The sequence below is a fragment of the Stigmatopora nigra genome, chromosome 12, assembly GCF_051989575.1.
Source record: "Stigmatopora nigra isolate UIUO_SnigA chromosome 12, RoL_Snig_1.1, whole genome shotgun sequence".
Taxonomy (NCBI): Eukaryota; Metazoa; Chordata; class Actinopteri; order Syngnathiformes; family Syngnathidae; genus Stigmatopora; species Stigmatopora nigra.
In genome coordinates this window covers 13,582,732-13,604,457 of record NC_135519.1, presented here as the reverse complement: position 1 = coordinate 13,604,457, position 21,726 = coordinate 13,582,732, and the positions used below count along the sequence as shown (strand labels likewise).

The window sequence follows — 21,726 nt, the reverse complement described above, 5'->3', positions numbered from 1 at the left end:
TTTTAAAAATGCAAAGAAACCAGAGGGCGCATTAGCGCTCCCCCCACCCCGCCCCAAAATGGTCGACTTACTAAACATGTCGCTAATGAATTATACATCTGACTCATATTTACAACACGCTGGGTTCTGCCCGCGGAATGCGAGGAGAACTTGTAAAGTATTTAATAAGGTTTTGAAATATGTAGGCGAGTCGTGATCTTATCCGGGGACGGCACGTGTTTACGCACGGGGGACGGGGCGATATATATCGGAATGTATGATATGGAATCGCAAAGTTTCATAAATTGACTGATTAAGACGGAGGTGCTATTGGGAAGCTAGCAAAATTTTACACTAAAAAAAGTGTATGTTCATTGGAGAAGTCCAATTCAATTGGATCCAATTCAGTTTGAGCCAAGATGGCGGCGCACGGGTGCAGTAGAAGTTGTTTTCTCAATCTTATCGTTATATACGGACATCTGCCAGGCAAACTTTTTCTACAGTTGCCAGGATTTAATGACTCTCGGGTGACTTTTTTATATTTTTATATGACGTATTTGTTGTTTTTACTGGGAAAATGCACTTTGTGGAGTAGAAACACCCATTTTGTTATTGCAACTGTAGAAGATGACAATTAAGACTTGATTTGATTGGGAGGGATGAAAACAAATTCATTTTCCGGTCCGCCGTTGGGGTGCTGGAGCCTATGCCAACCAATAGCGGGTCACGTAGCCCACTTGGCTTATACATGTATACGTCCTCTTCACTTTAGCTTATTTCCAGTTGATTTTGTGTCACTTTCTATATTATTTTGACATGGAAATGCACAGCAAGGGGCCTAGAAATCCACTAGAAATGAGGCAACTTCACTGATTGGCTGTCATTGGTGGCCGTAAACCGGCGTGAACCGGACCGGCTGTTGAGGAAGATAGCAGGTGATGTCCAGTCGCGTGTTTGTCCAATTGTCCATGAGGTTATTAATGGAAATAGAGGTAGAAATGTGACAAAGAACTAGGCCGAAGTGGACATTCTTTAAGTTTGACTGTCTACCAGTAAGTCATCACCTCATTTCATGAAAATAAAAAAGTGTCCTGGCAAATATTATGGTATGGCGACCAATCCACAAGTTGGCCAAGACACACAGGTGCTTTTGTTTTTGGGTCATCTCATAAAAATCCATCATTCGGTGGAAGAGAAAAAAAACATTGTCCATTTTAAGAGGCATTTTATTCCGCCAAAATCGTTGGAATTCCGTCAATGGAAAAACAGAGACGACGTCTTTCCGGCAAAAAAAAAAAGACCAGTCTGTCCACATCAAATATTAAAATTACACGGCAATGTGTGACAAACGTCTCATTTGGGCCAGGGGGGGCTATATTTAGCCGTGGATAATTGAAATGGTAGTCGTCCTTATTACCGCTGACAAGTTCCGAAATAATACCCGATCAATCTTGTTTTCCTGGCAAAAAAAAAAGGGCGGAATGCCTTTTATTTTCTTTGCGGCTCCTCGGCGACGACGACTCCTCTCTCTGTATTTTAGAGCCAATAAAATGTCAGCTTTTATTCTCCTCCTCCAAAGTGCTGGCTAGATGTCAGCGGGCCCTTCTAAAGCTACGCGGCAGCGGCGGCGGTGGCGGCGAGCCGAAGGCCCGTAAATCTGGATGTCAGTGGCACGCCATCCGTCTCGGGGTGTACCATAAAAAAAGGAAGGAAAAAAGGGGGAAAAATGTGACGCAGTCATAAAAGGAACGCCATCACCCGCTAGTATATATTATGTGAACAAAAGGAACATAAATATGTTCCTTTCCCCTTTCCAAAATGGGCCAGATGAAGCAAAGAGGAGCTGGAGGGAAAGCTCCGGAGGGCCCGTGGACGTTGACGGTGATTAATCCATGCTTCCTCTTGTGTTTGGCGCTCAGACGCTTGGACTTAAAAGATCACCCACTATATTGTCTTGTGGCTGTTTTTCTTTTCCTTACAATGGCTGACAAACTGTATAGAGCGGACTGGGCCGGCCCCTCGCCATGGTCGCTTGGATGAGTGCTAGTTGAGTGGATTGCCTCTTAAAGGATGCGGTATAAGCGCTCAATAGGGGGTAGTTGTTTTTAAAAATGCAAGGTCAAAACATTATCTTCTGCATTCCAGATTTTCAGGTAAAAACATTAACTTGTGCATTCCAGGTTGCCAGGTCGAAACTTGAACGTGTGTATTCCAGGTTGCCAGGTCAAAAAATGGACTTGTGAATTACAAGTTGCTAGGTAAAAACATTAACTTGTGGTTGCCAGGTCGAAACATGAACAAGTGGATTCCGGGTTGCCAGGTCAAAAAATTGACTTGTGGATTCAAGGTTGCCAGGTCAAAACATCAACTTGTGCATTCCAGGCAGGTTGCGAGGTCGAAATATTAACTTGCGGATTCTGGTTTGCCAGGTCAAAACATTAACTTGCGGATTCTGGGTTGCCAGGTCAAAACATTAAGTTGTGCATACCAGGCTGCCAGGTCAAAGCATAAACTTGTGCATTCTAGGTTGCCAGGTCAAAACATTAACATGTGCACTCCGGGTTTCCAGGCCAAAACTTTAACTAGTGCATTCCAGGTTGCCAGGTCAAAACATTAACTTGTGCATTCCACGTTGCCAGGTCGAAACATTAACTTGTGCATTCCAGGTCAAAACATTAACTTGTGGATTCCAGGTTGCCAGGTCGAAACATTAACTTGTGAATTCCACGTTGCCAAGTCGAAACATTACCTTGTGCATTCCAGGTTGCCAGATATAAAAAATGGACTTATGCATTCCATGTTCACATTGGGTTATACTGTGCAAAATGAGTCTTTCCAGTCCTTTTTATTTTTTGCAAGACGTGCCTGGTCCAAGTCCCGCTAATGCCTCAGCAGCCAACGTCAAATTTCCCAAAGGACGGTCCCGTATTGCTTGTCAGGGCCGTTTACGAAGAAGAAGAATACAGAAAAGGGCTGAAAAATGTCATCCTTCAAACATCTGCTTTATTTCCCTGTCAAGTGCTCCTCACGTTGACTATGAGCAGAGTTTGTGCGATGCCTGGGATTGATTTCTCCATAACCCGTCTTCACAATTTGTGCTGGTGCGTCCTGGCCATAGACAGCTGTAATCAGTTGCTGCAGGTTTCCCTTAATATATACGTACTCTTAACCATCTGAAATTGAGCGCAGACATTTAGCGCTCCTCTCATTTACCAAGCCATAATAAACATGACAAAAAGTATGTTTGGCGAAGCCTAGCCGTCGGATTTGAAAGATCCCCCTCAAAAATAAAACCTCTTTCCCACTCACCTTATATGACAAATTATTTACGAGTCCCTCTCGCCGTGGATGGGCGAGAATCAAACTCCCAAATAGGATCAAATTGGAAAGACGGCGCCATTCGACAAGCCATCCATTAGTCCGCACATCCTTTAACTCATCGTAGCGCTTTCCCCCCCGGAGCCGTGCATCATTTGGAAAAAGGCGAAGCGGGCCAAATTAAAATGCTTGTTTTTGACACTAAACATCAATGTCCCTGACGTAAATGTCTTATTCGCCGGCTTAATTTACGAGCCGGGCTTACCCGAAAGTCGGAATGCCGCTTTTTTTCTTTTTTTCTGGTTGTTGTCGTCTACGTGTCGGGCTATACATCAGCCCCCCGACGCAGCGTCGGTTAAGTGATGGGAGGACTCGGTAGCGGCCATGTTTCATATCCTCTCCGTCTAACTGACATTTTATCTGCATGGCGCCACGGCTACAGATTGAACACTTAGGCCAGACAATGACAGGCGCTCTTCCCGTTGTCACTTCTCATTGCGGGACGGCTAGAAAAGCAAACCCCCCCTTTTTCCGACCCACCTACCGCCGCCCCCCGCCTTCCGACACCTTGGCTAGGATGGGACGTCCGTGTTTGTCAATTAGCGTGCGCCCTCCCCCCCCGTGACGAATTAGTGGAGACAGATGAATGAGGCGCTAATACTCCAGCCTTCTTTGGATATGAATCTAAAACGACACAGCTGACAGGCCATACACGGTTTTATTTCATTTGTGGGTGTAGCGGGCCTCCCTACTTTGTCTCCTTTGTTCTCTTTTCATCACGCCGCTTACATCTCACTTTGACAGGCGGCCGACACCGAGAGCACTTTGGCTTTTCAGACGCGAGTTAGCATACTTGATTTGTCATTAAAATGCAAAACGAGCCACGTCGCCCTGGGTGAGCGCGCGCCGCCGTCACCACCGCCACCACGACTGTACGCGCCGGGGCCTCATCTGCATTGCAAAAGTTAAAACTCGTGTTTTTTTTGTTGCGCGGGCGGACGTAACGTTTGCCCGTCGGGAGGTCGCCCGAAATACAAATGCGTTTTAGTCCAAAATGAACCGAAACATGTTTGCCATGACTGGATAGAGCGGAATAAAAGCAGATTAGCGTTGAGCGAAGCATATTTGTATTAGCATTTGAACGCCAAGACTGGGGAGAAATCTGTAAATAATATATATCCATGCTAATAACGTCTTTAGAAATGCTGTTAAAGATTTAAACGTGGAGCGAACTACACAAAACAAAAAAAAATACATAGTGTTGATTGAGCTACAAGTAGGTCTACTATATTGTTTAAAGCATAAAAACATTCTGCCATCTTGCCATCGCAGGTAATCATTTTCTGAACACTAAGAGTCTTTACCCACACTTTTTCAGCAATTGAACTAGTAAACAAATGATCGAGTCAATAAAAGCTACCCATATATTTAAAGCCACGAGTTTGAAGTGTCCAAGATCAATGTATCACTTCATGAGTAGTAGTCATGCGCAAATAAAATTCATTAAAAGAGCCAGATATTCGCTTGAAGTGTCCAAGATCAATGTATCACTTGATGAGCAGAGGTCCCATGCAAAAAAAATCCTTAAAAAGAACCTTATGTTCATGTTAATGAATAAATGAAATGAGAATATTAATAGTATTGCAGTATAGCACGATTACACATGGCTACAAATGTCGCCAAAGTACCACTACCACTTCGGACGGGTGTCACCGTGTCCACGAAGACGACTACGACAACAAACCACAACCCGAATCACGTCAACGCAACACGCCATGCACACCTGACCCGGAACAAAGACGACGACGCCACGCCACACATCGATGAGACGGCCCGACGGCAACGGGGGGAGTGGGCGTGACAGATTGCTAGCGAGAATTCATCCCCGCCGTTACCTGCAGTGGCAAAACGCCAAAGACGTGCACAACCCTGACTTAATAGTGACACCGGGCTCGCGGTTGTGACTCGGTGTTGTCCATCGCGTTGACAGAAGCTAGCGCATTAGCCGCAACAACAAACTCTGGCAAGGTCTCTAGTGGGATTGGACTCAAGGTTTCACGTTGGCGTCTGTACATGATCATGTTTTTCAAAAGAAAAGTCCAACTCACTCTGACAATTTATGGTTTTTGTCTTAATGCTGTAAAATAATGGAAGGCTTGTATAGCAACCAATTCCATAAAATATATCATGTTATATTCATTTCTATGAGGCATCAGTTCTCGGCAATTAAGCGTCGGATTAGTTCCATTCTAATAGGGATCACGTCTACTATGGGTCGCGTTGCGTTAGCTAGCTAAAAACATCATCACATGTTCCTTATTAACTCCACCCACCCATGAACTGCCAGTGTGGTCACGGGAGACGCTTTGTCGGGGGGGGGGGGGGGGGGGGGGGAATCCTCAAGGGGGACGTTAACGTTGTAGTGGATAAAGAATATTGGCATAAAATGATAACATGGTGAACTTTGGCTGCTTGGTATTTTAACAAGACGCAAATATGGATTGTCAAATGGGAATTATTGCCAGAGTACTGCGAAATTAAGATGCATTTGCAGTTGTGGTTATCAACAAATCTAATAAAGATTATCTGATTTTTCCACATCAATATTCTGCGTTCCACAAATGAGTGATTCACCAAAAACAGTGTCGTATTCGCCGGATTATAAATCGCACTTTTTTTTTAACCATTCTAACCGTCAATAGCTTGTTTTGTTGTATTTTTTTAGCTATAGTAATCCAAAAAATAAATATTTGCGACAATAACAGGTGCTAATTTTGTCTGTTATACTCCAGTGTGACTTTTCTCCTGCTTTCATTGTAGATTTTCAACTACTGCGACTTCTAGTCAAAAAAATACTGCATATGACTGTGTACAAACCTCATTTATGACTTTCCATAGTAGTTGTAGACATAAAAAGTCCAGATGACTGATGAACTCAAAAAGCATCATGGAGACTTACCTTTTCGATTTTTTTCCACCCAAAAATGTGTACAGACATCAATTTTCTTCACAAAATATACCGAATTTTCTCTCATATTAGCTTAAAAATCATTGAATTTTACAATTTCTAACTGAAAAATGGCAAAGCATGTTTCCAAACAACTTCAACACCAATAATCCCTTTTCCAATAAAACTAACATTAAAAAAATGGACTTTAAACTAACACTTTATAGTCAAAGACAATCACATGACAGTTGTAAAGACATCCCGCATGATAAAGTCATAACACTTAATTCGGGAATAAAAAAAGTAAGACTCACCTAAGGTGGTTGAAACTCAAATCCAATCTCTTTGCAAATTTTCCAAAATTGTCTCCCAGAAATTCTGGGATGTTTTGACAATTATGTCCAATGTAGGAAATCTAAAAGAGACCAAAAATGTCACTACAATTTCAAAATAAAATGCATTAGATATGACATTATAATGATATCATCACTAGTGAGAATTATGTTATCACATGAAGTACAAGTATAATTAAATTGGCATACAGTTGAAAGGAAATAAGTATATTCATTTATTTCATTCATCTTCTGAACCACTTCATCCTCACCATGCTCACAGGGGGTGCTGGAGCCTATCCCAGCTGACTTCAGGCATCGATGGCCAGCCAATCACAGGGCAGGAGGGGAAAAAAAACAACCATTCAAGCTCAAACTCAAACAAATCAGGCTAGCATGCTTGTTTTTTGGAATGTGGGGAAAAATTGATGACCCAGAGATAACCCACACATGCCTGGGGGTACCATGCAAACTAACAAAAGTCGAATACTTATATAAATAAGTACAATTTGGTTAAATAAAGATTTCAAATGGAAAATTGTGTATAATAGAAGAAAGCTGATGCTTGTTTAGTTAGCATTGTGCAACTTTGTTTTGGTAAAAAAATAACGACAGTCATTGACATCAACACAAAAACATTTGGGTTGTCAGTGACCACGTTTGCGTGGGTGGGAGGGACCCCCCACGCGAGGTCACATGACAGCTCGGAGCATATTTTGACAGCATCGTAACTTTCATTGAAAAAAACAAACACGATACTTACATGCGATCCATTCAACGACACTTGTGACGACTCCCTGCCAGCCATCCCTTCCACTCCAAATGAGTATCCGGCAACAGTGCACTTCTTTCGGGCTAAAAAAAGAAGAAGAAAAAGTCCCGAGTCCAAAGGCAGGACAACCCGAGCAATCGCCGGTCTGAGTTTCCGTGAAAGTGTCGCCTGCGTTTCAGTGGGCTTTCAGTTGACTTAGTCGGGGCTTTCCGCGTGTTTTAGTCAGCTGACTCGCCTGTGAGGAAGCGTCCCAAGCCGGATGGAAGGAAGGCTGGCAGTGGGCGTCTGTCTCAAACTCAAGTCGATCACATCCAGTTGCACACTGAATCGTCTGTTTTCCCATCTAATATCACACGACGTTCCACGGATCCATTATAAGCACAAAGAGGCTCTTGTCTGTCCTTAAACTCAACATAGTGCAACTTCGAGTCGTGTGTTCGAAGCTAACCAGTTGGAAGCTAACGGCTAATTTGCACTGTTAGCAACAAGTCCAAGCGAAATGCTAATTTACGCTATTAACAACAAGATCCAATCTAAAGGCTAATTTACGCTGTTAGCTGAGTAACTTACATGTCTCCAACCTTTTTTTAAAGGGTTGACAGTCCGATCTTGATAGTAGATGGGAAAAATAACTTGGATATTAGGGAGCGTAGAAAGAAACGTAGACATGGCTTACAGTTACATCGACTTGCAAACATTTATTAATGACAACCACCTGGTAACACCTAGGAGGGAGTACGGTGGCCGACGTGGTTCATTTTGCGGCTCGTGCAGAAAAGTCACATGACCTTTCGAACACGCACACACGCAACGTAAAAAGTATTTTATTTTATATTATTTACGTTATTTTTGTTTACCCAATACGTGCAGAAATGCAACCACTCATCCACTAAATCACCTCAATGTTTTCCATATGTCATACTTTAATTATGTTGCGTTCAGAGGTTGTTTTTTTAATCTGTCTATTTTTTGCTCACTTTTACGACACTTTTTACAGTGTACAGTTTGCAGAGGAAAACGTCTATGAACATTTTTTTACATAAAATCATATTTGTTTCTTTTCTCTCTGGAGACGACAGAGCTTTGGAATTTGCTTCTTAGAAATTCTACAATGTCATTGGAGATAAAACTATTTATAGAAATATTAATAAAAAAATGTGATCGTTATACACTTGAAATTCGATTTTTCAACTTGCATTGGGATAAATTGTGGTTGCAAATGCTTTTTTTCTGGGGAAAGGCGAGTGTTTTCCGTGTGTGTGTGCGTAAGTGTGTGTGCAAGCGCGTGCGTGTGTGTGTGCGTGTGCGTTGGTGTGCAGCACAAGGCCATTCGTCATGCAGGACAATAAAAGGAGAGTTTTTTGGGGGGCTGACACTGACAATTTATGGCTGCCCTTCCTCGCCCTAATAACTCACATATTGTGTCACGGACTGTCAAACCCACGCAGAACACAGCCGAGCTGTTATCAATCACATCTTTGCATATTGTCGCTCACACACACTCACACACACACACACACACTCACACACACACACACACCCACACACACTCACACACTAAGCTATAGAATACGCCTCCTTCTATAATAAAACGCTGGGAGTGCACTTAAAATTATTTTTAAAATGACTAAAATACTTGTTTGAACCTTTTAATTATGATTTGAAGTTATAATGGAACTAAATGCATAGGGGACATGTTAATGCAACAATTGAAAATTTAACTAATGTTTAGTATTGTACATAAAGTTTCTTAAATATTAGAATTAATTAATGTATATACTGGGAAATTGTGTTTTTTAGGAAAATTTGTGTTTTTATATATGGGTTAGGGTATTTTATAAAGAGGAAATTCTAAATAAATTAAGGGTAATATAATATATTTTGAAGGACAAAGTAGAATTTGAGGTTAATTTCTTTTAAACTGTAATCACATTAAAAAGGAGGGCTTGTCAAAATAAAAAAATAACCACAAAAATAGAAATTTGTCTTTCTAGGGTTGTTTTATTTTTAAAAGCCTTTAAATTAAAATTCCTATTGTTACTACGACACAGTCGAAAAAGTTTTATATGCCAACTGTTTTTTTTTTACAATCACTATAATTGTTACACTATGTAAAACAAAAATAAACTACATTTTCATTTGAATGGCCATGTCAATTAAACATGTTTTAAAACATAATTAACTTAGGATCTTTTCTCTCTAAACCAAAAAAAAGTCCAATAAAATGGTGTTTATTTTCTTCCCAAAAGGATAAATATAGGGTGGCTGTCCCGTTAGGGCCACATTTAGTGGTGCTTTTGCCTCTCCAAAAGTTGACCTGTCAAGACGATTACTGCAGAAAGAGATTAATGGCAGAGGCGGGTTGCAATAATCATCGTTTTGTTTGATGTGACAAGCCTGATAGGCGTTGATTTACTTACAAACTGATAGGCTTTTAATTGAGCGCCGATGGAGATGAAAGCATTGAAAGGACACCCCCCCCCCCTTCTTCTAAAGCCCCCCTCCCTCCTCAGTACCACCCACCTTTTACTCCCCCTAAGTCTCAATACTGATTAGCCCTCTCAGTGGTGAATAGTTGGAACTAGTTTTTGTTTCTTCACACCAGCTGACAGTCCATCCATCGCTCTTTCTCTATTTGAGACCGCAAAAAAACAGGGTTGGGCCGTTTGGGCTTTGTGTGCAAATAAAGCTGAGCTGACATCAGTGTGTAAAATGTCCGCCGGGGTTATCTCTTTGTCTGAGGTGGCGGCTGACGGGCATCTGCAAACACGCCCGTCCAATAAACGTGTCAAAAATGGATGATAGTAATTGAGTGAGTAGTAGTAGAAGTAGTGGAGTAGTAGTAGTGGTAGCAGCACCAGTAGTATTAGCAGTAGTCGTAGTAGCAGAAGTAGCAGTACTCCTCGTGGCAGTAGTAGCAGTACTCCTCGTGGCAGTAGTAGCAATAGCCGTAGTAGTAGTAGTACCAGTAGTAGTAGTAGTAGTAGTAGCAATAGCCGTAGTAGTAGTAGTAGTAGTAGTAGCAATAGCCGTAGTAGTAGTAGTAGTAGTAGTAGTAGTAGTAGTAGTAGTAGTAGTAGTAGTAGTAGTAGTAGTAGTAGTAGTAGTAGTAGTAGTAATAGTAGTACCAGTAGTAGTAGTAATAGTAGTACCAGTAGTAGTAGTAATAGTAGTAGCAGCAGTACCAGTCGTAGTAGTAGTAGTAGTAGTAGCAGTTCCAGTAGTAGTAGTAGTAGCAGTAGTATTAGTAGCAGTAGCAGTAGTAGTAGTAGTAGTAGTAGCAGTACCAGTAGTAGTACTAGTAGTAGTAGTTGTAGTAGTAGTAGCAGTAGTAGTAGTAGTAGTAGTAGCAGCGGTAGCTGTCACAGCAGTAGTAGTTGTTGTTGTAGTAGCAGCAGTAACTGTAGCAGTAGCACTAAAAAACAGAAAAAAACGTTAGTTTTCACACGTCACAAAGAAACGAGTAACTCGTAAATCAAAGTAGCACTTGTTATTTATTCCAAATACTTGCCAGAAAGTCGGTAAGCCATTAAACAAAGTTTACAAGCAGATTTGAATGAAGTACAACCACATTAGAAGTGCAAACAACCATTATTCATGGCAAAGTAGAAAAGACTGAATGAATCCTTTTCCAAGTCCTGCACTCGGTAGCAAAATGTCCACATTAAAACAAAGAAAAGGGGTGAGAAAAGTGCGGGTTTAAAGGAGAGAGCGTTGTCAGAAAGCAAACATTTTAATGTCTGCCACGGGGCTCCTCCCCCCCTCTCGGAGCTGTCAAGCAGGGTGACGTCACATCCCCTTGACCCTCCAATCACCTCGGGCTGCCATTTGATTGGAAGGCGGCAAAGGCTTTCATCTCGGGACTAATTCAAGTGGCTTTCTTCCCTCCTTCGCTGGGGTGAAAACGTCTCCCAGTCTCCAGTGCGGGACGACACGCAGGGAGACACGGACGCGGACGCACACACGGCGGAGACCTTTTCTCGCTTCTTCCGGAGAAGGATTATTATCGCGACTCTTATTTTTTGAATTATTATTTGTTTTCAAATTATTATTATTATTATTTGCTGTTGTTGGTGGCTGCTTTTCCTTCATGCCTCATCTGAGCGAATCGGCGTCCACTTGGCTGACCATTGGGACATGAGCACGTCGCCCTCGGCGTCTGTCCTGACGAATCTCGGTGAGTTGAGCGCAGCAGCCTGGGAGCGAGCCAGTCGTCGTCGGAGAAGCAGCGGTAGCGACGAGCCGGACTCTTCTTCTCTCTTCATCCGCCGTCTACAGCCGCATCAGCCGCAGCAGTCGCATCATCCGCATCCGCCGAGGCAGAAGCGGCAGCATTCGGCGCCGCCGTCCGACCCGCAACGGCAAGCCAAGCGACTCCCGGTGAAGGTTTTGAAAATGCTCACCGCACGCTCGGGGCACATTTTGCATCCGGAGTATCTGCAGCCTTTACCCTCCACTCCCGTCAGTCCTATCGAGGTAAGTAAGGAATAATAACAATACATTTTACAAAAAAAATATGTTTCGGAAAAAGTTGGTTAGTCAGAAATTTTCCTCCTGGTCACAATCCGGGTTTTAATTTCATTTTGTTTTCCCAGCTCGATGCCAAGAAGAGTCCCCTGGCTCTCCTGGCTCAGACGTGCTCCCAAATCGGCAAACCGGACCCGCCGCCCTCCTCCAAACTCTCCTCGGTCGCCTCCAACGGATCTAGCGACAAGGATTCTAAATGCGGGCCGTTGAAAATGAGCGACATCGGAGCGGACGACAAGTCTAGTTTCAAGCCCTATTCCAAGCCGTCGGACAAGAAGGACTCGTCAGGCGGCGGTGGTGGCGGCGGAGGGACGGATAAGTCTGGTTTCCGAGTGCCGAGCGCCACCTGCCAGCCGTTCACGCCGCGTACGGGAAGCCCCAACTCCAGCTCTTCTGCCTCGCCCATGCCGGCCGAGGGCAAGTGCGGGGACAGGGACGATAAAAAGGAGTCGGACTGCGGAAAAGGTGGCTCCGGATCCGATGGCGGAGGCGGCGGAGGTTCCTCAGCCACGTCCAGCCATAGCCGGATAAGCGTGAGTTGCGGTGGGATTAACGTGGAAGTCAACCAGCACCAGGAGACCACGCACGGCGTCAAAAGCTCCACCTCTTCGTCGGCTTCGGACTCATCGCCGGTTACTTCCGTGTCGTCCGCGTCGATGTTGGGCTCGGGTCCGGGGCTGGTAGCTCCCGTGTCCCCGTACAAGCCCGGCCAGAGCGTCTTCCCCTTACCCCCGGCGGGTATGACTTACCCAGGCGGCCTAGCCGGGGCCTACGCCGGCTACCCGCAGCACTTCATGCCGCACGGAGGCGGACTGGTGAACGCGCAGCTGGCCGGTTCGCTGGGCTGCAGCAAAGCCGGCTCCAGCCCCCTGGCCGGAGCCTCGCCTCCTTCGATCATGTCGGCTAGCCTGTGCCGGGACCCTTACTGCCTAAGCTACCACTGCGCCAGCCACCTGGCTGGAGCCGCAGCTGCTGCAGGGGCCGCGGGGGCTTCATGCACACACGACTCAGCCGCCGTAGCAGCGGCCGCTGCCGCAGCGGCAGCCCTCAAGTCCAGCTACCCGCTCATGTACCCGGCGCACCCCATGCACGGCGTGCACTCCTCCAGCCCGACATTCAGCGGACACCCGCTGTATCCATACGGCTTTATGCTCCCTAACGACCCACTGCCTCACGTATGCAACTGGGTGTCGGCCAACGGACCGTGCGATAAGCGTTTCTCCTCCTCGGAGGAGCTACTCAACCACCTGAGGACTCACACGGCGTTCACGGGCGCCGAGAAGCTGATCTCCGGATACCCGGGCTCGTCTTCGCTGGCTAGTGCGGCAGCAGCGGCGGCTATGGCCTGTCATATGCACATGCCGCCGTCGGGAGGGCCGGGTAGCCCCGGGACCTTGGCTCTGAGGAGTCCGCACCACTCGCTGGCGCTCAGTAGTCGGTATCACCCGTACTCCAAAAGCCCCCTGCCTACCCCTGGAGCCCCAGTGCCAGTCCCAGCGGCCACCGGGCCGTACTACTCCCCGTACGCGCTTTACGGACAGAGACTTACCACGGCATCGGCGCTTGGATATCAGTGAGGAGCGGACACACACACACACTCCCACACACACTCTCACACACACTTACGCACAAGTCGAGACTTTGCAAAGTTTATAACCGAAAAGAATGCCATTATATGTACAAAAACAAAACAAAAAAAGGACTTTTCTATGGACATATGGGCGGGATCCGTGGACTCGAAACCGTATTTATTTATACGTCTGCTCGGAAAGGAAAAAGACGAGCTGGCTGCAAAAATGGATGGAACAATTTTGGAGCAAAATGATAGAAAAAAAAGTGCATTATGTGGGAGAACCGATTGGAGCTAAAGTGGATCGTGCAAAAGTAGGCTTCCTCATTTTGATGTTCTTTTCAGAAATTGCTATGATTGTATTTGTTCTTATTTAAAAGAAGAAAATGTCTCACCCAGAGAAAGGAGAAAATATCATTTAAGTGCATGTTTTTTTTTTTTGGTTTCTTTTTCTTTCTTCCAATCCAGAAATTGTCAAAATTGCCGTTATTTTTTCAAATACCATGGGAAGAGAATTGGTATTTTTTGTATGTATTCTGGGGGGAAAAAAATAAGAAACAATTTTGTTCCATATCAACGTGTCCCTCTTTGATTCTATACTGACCAGACGTTAATTCCAATAACATTTATGTCGAATTTTAAAGGTTTTTTTAGCGAATATTAATATTTTCCCATAAAAAAATAACTGAAAGTAAATTATTGGACCTAAAAACACTACTTGCAAGTGTGTGTGTGCAATAGAACGATTTTATAGTTCGATAATAAAAATCGACGATACTATTTTGTAACAGTCATCAAGAATTTTTTTTTGAATCATGTAAAATTTCCTCACAGGCTTTTAAATTAATACAAATAGATGAATAAAACAGCAACAGATTGATGACCACGTCTGCGTTCGTAAAACTAAAACCAATGCTATTTTCTAGCTATGTTTATTTTTAGAAAGCGTGTAAGGGCAATAATTTCATCTCTATCGATAAGACATCTAGCAAAATAGTGTTTTACTGTAAAACAATCCACTAAAACGATCGTTTAGAGGCATTAATAAACCGTCTTAATTTAATAAAAGTCGTTTTTCCGATTTTCAGGCTTGACTTGAACGCCCCATAATTGTTTTTACTGTAAAATTTCATCAAAATGGTCTTTTCTTTTACCGTTTTGGATCAGGCAGGTACAGGACGACCCTTCGAACGTGATGTCATGACGAAAGCAGGCCACGTCCGTGTTTTTGTTTTGTTTTTGTAAGCCACATCGCAGGGTTTAGGCTCGGGGGTCCCTGGTGGAAGGCCATTCATCATCCAGTCGCTGTCACCTATTGGGGGGTTAGGGGGGGTGGGGGGGGGGGTCGTAGGCAGAAACATGTGAGGGTGAATAAGGACCCCCAAACTCCCACCTTGAAAAGATGGAAGACACGGATTAAAATGGAGATTGACTTTTGCCCGACAGAGGCCTTAAAAAGACTTAAAAGCAATGAGGAGTTCCATTTTGGGGGCCATTTTAGGTCAGGGGTAAACATGCATCGCTGGCTGGACTCTAAATACTATGTGGTATAATAGTTTATGGTGGAAAATTAATTATTATCATAATTTTGACTTGCACAATCTCTATTGTGAATAAATTCGCTTTAAGAAAAGGCATTTAAAAACAGGCATGACGATATTTTTGTATGACAATCACTGCAAAGTAGATTATTATATTATTTTATTTATAAAGTATAGTTATTTATTTATCGATAATGAGGTGGCCTTTGAATGTTGCTATAGATGCAATAAATATCCTTCCAGTTGAACCAGATGACTATATAATATTTATTATAAATACTGAAAAATGACAGTTTGAAGGATGGATTTAAGAAAAATGATGATAAATATGATGTGATTTACCTTTTCAAAAATAGCAAGTCCAACTGTCAGCATAGCAAATGAATTATTCAATCCATTTTTGGCATTTTCTTCGTCTTTTATTAAAACACTGAAATTACAAGATGGGGAGAAATGTCAAAATAAGACGGCAAACATACCTCGGAGGAAGTCAAGTATTAAATCCATATTTTCGCGAGCGTATTTCACTCGCTTTATGGCGTTGTTTATTTTTAGTGGCGTTTGTTGTGATGTGGTTTTAAGTTAGCTCATATTTACACAATTTAGCTCAATTGAGAAAGCTTGTTTTGATCGTAAAGCCCATTGTTTTTCTTAAAGTGAGTTTTTGTGGTGTTATAGTCAATAATCATGGACTTCTTTGTTTGTGGTTGAAATATTCGACACACTCGTAAATTGCGCGCTGAAAATTGACTACAAAATACACAGCTTTTATTTTCTGGTTACACAAATAGAAGAGCATTTAAATTTATTACAGTCAGGCTTATTTTATTCTGAAAATTATGTATGTCAACAAATATGGGATAAAAGGCCAGTTAACGTCAAGTAATAATTATCATTGGGGTTGTTAAGCTAACTAGCTTAACAACTTTACTTCACATAGTTTACCTTTTCATATTTTTATCATTAGTTCCTTAATTTTTGGGATCATAATAAAAACTAAGCAAAACATTTTTTCTGCCTTGAATGCAACCCGATGAAATTTGACTCGCTAGCACCCCCTCCCATAAAATTGATAAAATACCCTTTTACATGCTTTCACACACAAAAAAAACATGACAGTTAATATTAAATAAATCAACAATCTGTGCACAATTTTTAAAGGGAATTTAAATTATTTTAGTGTTTTGAGGAGCCAATTTTAAGGTTGACACTCAAATGCATCATGAAATAAGTAATGATAATTCCTACTGACCTTAAACATGCCACCAGATCAGAATCTTATAATTAGCTTATGGATCCGGAAATAATTTAACAATATTTGACATTATAAACAAACAAAAAAGCTGATTTTATAATTCTACTCTGAATTTTAGCATGTTTAACCAATCCAAATTAGACTTCAATGGCTACCAATCATAACCAAGTTGTTTTGTTTTTGTAATTTTAAGACACCTGGCCCCAGGTGAGAAGTGGGCGGAGTCAGGCATGACATGAATCAACCAATTGGCCACACCCACATCCACACCTGAGCTCTTATTTAACTCTAATTAAAATTCCGATTGACACCCTTTGCTCGCCGCAAACGACTTTTTGGGACCGCCCACTCGCCAAACGCCAACGCACCGGCGCGGGAGAGCAATTACCATTTTTTTTTTACGACGTTGTCTTAACCGACAATAAAAGGTCAACGGCGCGGAGGAAGGCGACTCTTTTTATGATCACTTGACATTTTCCGCGGTGCAATTATGTCTGACAATTACATTTCTCTTTCTCTCTTTAATAATATTTGTACCTGCCGTAAAAGTGCAGCTCAGGTAAAGGTGAGGCGGGATCTATTCGGGTTATTTATGCTTGTCTTCGACGTTGTTAATTGCGGTAATGGAGGCATAAAAGACGTTTTTTTGACATGACTCTACTTGTAAATGCTCTCACGTCTTGGGAATTTCCCTCTTAAAGCTGCGGGATATTAATAAGAGTAAAAAAAATAAGATTAATGTCAAAATCGGATCCGAGTCTGGACAATGAATAGCGCAATATTTTTCGGGAAAACTTCATAGCAGAGGCTGTTTTGGATCATTTTTTTTGCGCCCCGGGCAGACAAGCTAAATAGCCCCACCCACCCACAACGTACAAAGATGAAAAATGTATTCACGTCAATCACATAAACACATAAGGCCAAGTTATGTCTTTTTTTTAGATGGTATCGTGTTACAAAATGGATTTATAACTCATAAAAGTGTACATATATGCAAATTTATGAAGACGGGAAAATTGCATAGACCACAGAAAATGGAATAAATCATTCATTTTCTGATGGGGTTATCATTACAAGTACACGGGGGGTGCTGGAGGCTATCTCAGGTGACTTTTTGCGCACTGAATCGGTGGCCAGCCAATCACAAGGAGACAAACAACTCCTAATTACTACAATTTAAAGTGCTAAATTAGCCTAGCTGCATGTTTTGGGGGATGTGTACCCAGAGAAAACCCACACAAGAGCGGGGAAGACATGCAACGGGACCTGGGATCGAACCCTCGACCCCAGAACTGTGTGCCACGGTGCTTTGAATATATTTCAACAAAAAAAATATTTTTTTGATCAATTTTTGAATAAAAACAGCAAAATTGATGACTTTTTCCATGTTTTTTTTTGCCTAATGACCCTCATTTAAAAATGAAAACACAAATAAAAGTTTAAATGTCTAATCTACCTAACTCCATCTACATTTCAAAAAAGAAGCATCAAACCATTCTTTAGATTTTTGTCGATTTGGACACGCCCCTTTTTACCTCCACCCATTCACACCCAATTAATTTTCTCTTCAGTACAATCACTCCAAATTAAATAATAATAGTAATAATAATGATTTTTTTTGTTGCAACATTTTTTGTCAACTCACCAGTCCATTCCTCCGCGAAGCCGTCATCCTGCCGACTGTCCCAGTTCCTCCTAAAAGGGCATCGTGTTCTCATGCCACGCCGACTATTGACTGAAAAAAAGAGAAAGAGAGAGTTACGAGATAATTAAGCGGTAGACTGGAACATACTTGGAATAACATCAACTTTTATGTACGCGTAAATACTTTTACGGGTCCACCTGCTCTCGTAGCATACGACACCAACACAAAACGGTATTTTTGACCTGCTGTTCATAGTACACATGACTTACTGCATAATCTAAAATTATGTATAAACAAGCACTGAAAGTATTGGGACAGAAAACCAAAAAATGCACAATCACTGTCAGATATTTTTTTTTAAATGCCTGAACTGGGACATTATTAAACAGTATTTTTATTTTCTCTATGATATTTAGGTTAATAGGGACCTGATGAGTGTAAAAACTAAGAATAATCTTTTTTACATGATGTTTTTTCTGAGAAAAATTAACATTGTAGTCTTTGACAACCAAAAATATGATGTCCACACATGTGGATGCCAGGATAAATATGCAAATGCCACCTTAGTTTACAAAACTTCCATTATGTAACGTAGCTTTTAGTAGATTTTATACCGGAAAATTCCAATAGATTAACTTTGGCTGGCTCTAGAGGTGAATGTGTAGTTCCCTTAAAAAAGAATGCTAAATTAGCCAAAGCTTTTTTATAGCTGGATCTCAATACCACTATTCATTCATTTTCTGGACCGCTTTATCCTCATTAGGGTCATGAGGGGGTGCTGGAGCCTATCAGTGACTAGCCAATCACAGGGTCGAGTCTGACAACCAATCTCTCTTAGCTAGGGGCAATTTAGTGTGTCCAATCAGCCTAGCATGCATGTTTTTAGAATGTGGAAGGGAATTGGAGTACCCGGAGAAAACCTACGCAGGCCAGGGGGAAACATACAAACTCCACACAGATGGACCAACCTGGATTTGAACCCAGGACGCAAAAACTGTGAGGCTGAGGCCTTAACCACTTATCCACCGGGCCACCTTACAACAAACTAATGATGGAAATTAGCAATCTTATATTTGTTCATTAACATGAATATATATGTTCATTAATATGGGTTGTCCTTTTATTGAATAACCCCAATTCAAACACAAGCCGCCTCGGGATTGGTCGCCTTAAAAGCAAAGCACGGGCGCACTTATTCGCCATCAAGTCGGGAGTGGCGGTGACAGGAAAGGCGCTCATCAGCTGGCGCACTCCATTAAGGCGCATTTTCATAAAATATCCTTTGTCAGGACGTGGAAATTGAGCAAATTACCGACCGGCACGCTAAAAGAGCCCGACGTGGAGCCGAGCTCATCCCCAAAGCCCACAAAAATGACCTCAATTTGCCTGTCGAGGCACCACCAAAAGCGTCTCGCCGGCAAAGCCCCGCCCGCCTGGCCGCGAGAGTGCCGGTGACAGATCGACGTCACCTGGATGAGTGCTTCGCATTTGTGATGAGGGGGGAGGGACTTTACTGTCTGTTTTTTTGAGGGACAAATTACTGACATTAGCAGCCCTAGACTAGGATTTGGGGTCCCGGGAAGGTCTACGGTAGGGGTGCTCGATATGGTTATCGCTAAGGTTAGTTGGTCGGCAGTTGGCGTGATGGGAAGATTCAAGCTAGTATGGTGGTTTCCATACAGGATATGTTATACTTAAATACAGTTGTACCTCTACTTACAAACTTAATTGGCTCTAAGAGTTTTTTCGTAAGTAGAAGTGCACTTTACATGTAAATTCTCATATTCGTTTCATGGAATTGGAAGTAGTTTACAAACCCGGTCTTTACCAAAATGCAAAATAACTTTTTTCTATCAAAACTACCATTGTTTTGTTATTTTGTTTTAGTATTTACATGAATAAAAGTAAAATGTTTTTTGTCTGGCCATTATAACTTACAGTGACAATTCAAGGTTATACTCTAAATAAATTTAGCAATATAAATCATCTATTATTTTGAAAATAGCATACTCACTTCCTTTTCAACAAATTTCTTTTAGCACTATGGTTAATTGTTAGTAATATCTAATATATATATATAAATGCTAATGCTATAAAATACTTTTTTTCATTTGCACTAATTCTCCACATTTGTCAATTCAATGTAATTGATTATATATTGATGTATCTTTTGCATGTAAGAAAAACTCATAACAACAAAGCTAATGCTAGCATAACACTTTAAAAAGTATAAAAGAAATAAAAGACAATAAAAAAGAAAGACAATATGCAAAATACCAATGGAAAAAAAAAAACGTGGCGCGCTAAAAAAAAACCTCAAAAAACAAAGACAATCGAAGCGCTAAAGGAATATAAGCAAGCGAGTACTAGAAAGCGACTCGAGAGCTTCCCGATCGGAAAGCCGGCAGGCAGTAAAAAGAGCAATCTATAACACTTATGTGATTCACCAGAGCTATATTCATCATACTGATATCAACTATTCACCTATTACCAGCCCACCCATTACTCGGGCATTTCATTCACGTCAAGCCAGCCAACAATTACGCGTGGGCTCCGTCGCCCCGGCGCACCGTGGGCCCCGGCGACGGCCAATAGAGAGCTCTCGGAGGAAATAAGGGGAGAGCGGGACATTTCTCAACGCCTCCGAATGCGCTAACTTATGATGCCGCCATCTTTCAAACATTGATCTGAGACGTTGGGGCCAGCCGAGCGTATTAGGAAGGGGGTGCCGCGGCAGACTAATGGGCCCGACCGCACGACAAATTGGCCCGGCCCCGGGAAATATGGGAACGCGTCGTGGCTTTTATTGCTCCGACGCCATTTCGCTTGAACGTTGGGATCCGCTCTCCCGTGGCCTTGTTTGCTTTTTGTCGGGGGGAACGTAGCTCCGCGTCGCTGTGAAGTAGACGTACGCGACAAACGGGACCGGTTTGAAGTAGGTGCAGGGCCCCGATTGGCTAACGACGAACCAATAGGCGAATGAGTTAAGAATCAGACTCTGAAAATGTGCAATATGGCGAACGTCCTATTGCTAGTTCACATGAAGTAAGAATCGATTTGCTTATTAAATCAATGAAGATAGTCAACTTTGTGATGGGAAATAGCGCCCTCGTGTGTTTGTGATAGATTATGAAATGTTGGGTCATTAGCATGCATAAGAAAAATGTCAATTATGCAAATTTGGCTCCTTGAAAATTAGATTTTGACTCAACAAAGTTTAAACACCCCTAGAATACACTAATCTAAGATCATTGTGAGCACAATAGCAGAATAAAATGTTTAAAATATGATAGTGTACACACCCCAAACAACAACAACACAAGCCTCAATTTAACAGGTTTTCTTACCGCTTAAAAAATGTCGTCATGTTCTGATGAGACAGTTTAACATAATTGGTATCAACCTGGCAACTGGTGACGGAGGTATGCTAAGCTAGTTAGCATTGTGCTTAAAAAATATGCAATTTGCAATTAGGTAAACCTGCCATATTATGACAAGACTTTTTAACCTAATTGTAAATGTCATGCTTTTTTTGGCACAATGCTAACTAGCTTAGCACATGCTATCAACCTCCCAGCTGGTGTAAGCGGTATGCTAAGCTAGTTAGCATTGCAACTTTTAAAAAAATGCACTAAGGCCTGCCATGTTCTAACAAGAGTTTTTAACCTAATTGTAAATGTCATCATGCATTATTTTCCAGCGCAATGCTAACTAGCTTAGCACACCCCCCGTCACCAGCTGCGAAGTTGCTAGCCCGTCAACTGTCAACAGTGTTTACCGACGCCAAAAAGCGCTCCCCCTGTTGTTTAGCGTCTGCAGCTGCTAATTTTTTTCCGGCGC

The 21,726-nt window shown here is 42.4% G+C and overlaps 2 protein-coding genes and 1 long non-coding RNA gene across 3 annotated transcripts in view; 1 reads left to right on the top strand and 2 right to left on the bottom strand.

Annotated features, from left to right (window-relative positions):
- Positions 1 to 8,039, bottom strand: part of lrmda (leucine rich melanocyte differentiation associated) — a 184,288-nt gene extending 176,249 nt beyond the window's left edge. Inside the window, exons 1-2 of the mRNA XM_077729788.1 lie at positions 7,340 to 8,039; positions 6,559 to 6,659 (exon numbers count right to left, since the gene is read on the bottom strand). Coding sequence (XP_077585914.1) covers positions 6,559 to 6,659; positions 7,340 to 7,384 — 146 coding nt within the window. The 5' untranslated portion in view covers positions 7,385 to 8,039. The remainder of the gene's footprint in view (positions 1 to 6,558; positions 6,660 to 7,339) is intronic.
- A 3,063-nt stretch (positions 8,040 to 11,102) lies between these two features.
- Positions 11,103 to 14,018, top strand: LOC144205726 (zinc finger protein 503-like). The gene is made up of 2 exons (XM_077730289.1): positions 11,103 to 11,824; positions 11,944 to 14,018. The coding sequence occupies exons 1-2, from the start codon at positions 11,486 to 11,488 to the stop codon at positions 13,450 to 13,452; spliced, it is 1,848 nt and encodes a 615-aa protein (XP_077586415.1). The 5' UTR covers positions 11,103 to 11,485; the 3' UTR covers positions 13,453 to 14,018.
- Positions 14,019 to 14,422: 404 nt separating this feature from the next.
- Positions 14,423 to 17,978, bottom strand: LOC144205727 (uncharacterized). Its single transcript, XR_013328194.1, has 3 exons — positions 17,887 to 17,978; positions 15,329 to 15,416; positions 14,423 to 14,757 (listed from the first exon to the last, which is right to left on the bottom strand). It is a non-coding gene; the product is annotated as an uncharacterized LOC144205727 (long non-coding RNA).
- Between the last annotated feature and the right edge of the window lie 3,748 nt (positions 17,979 to 21,726).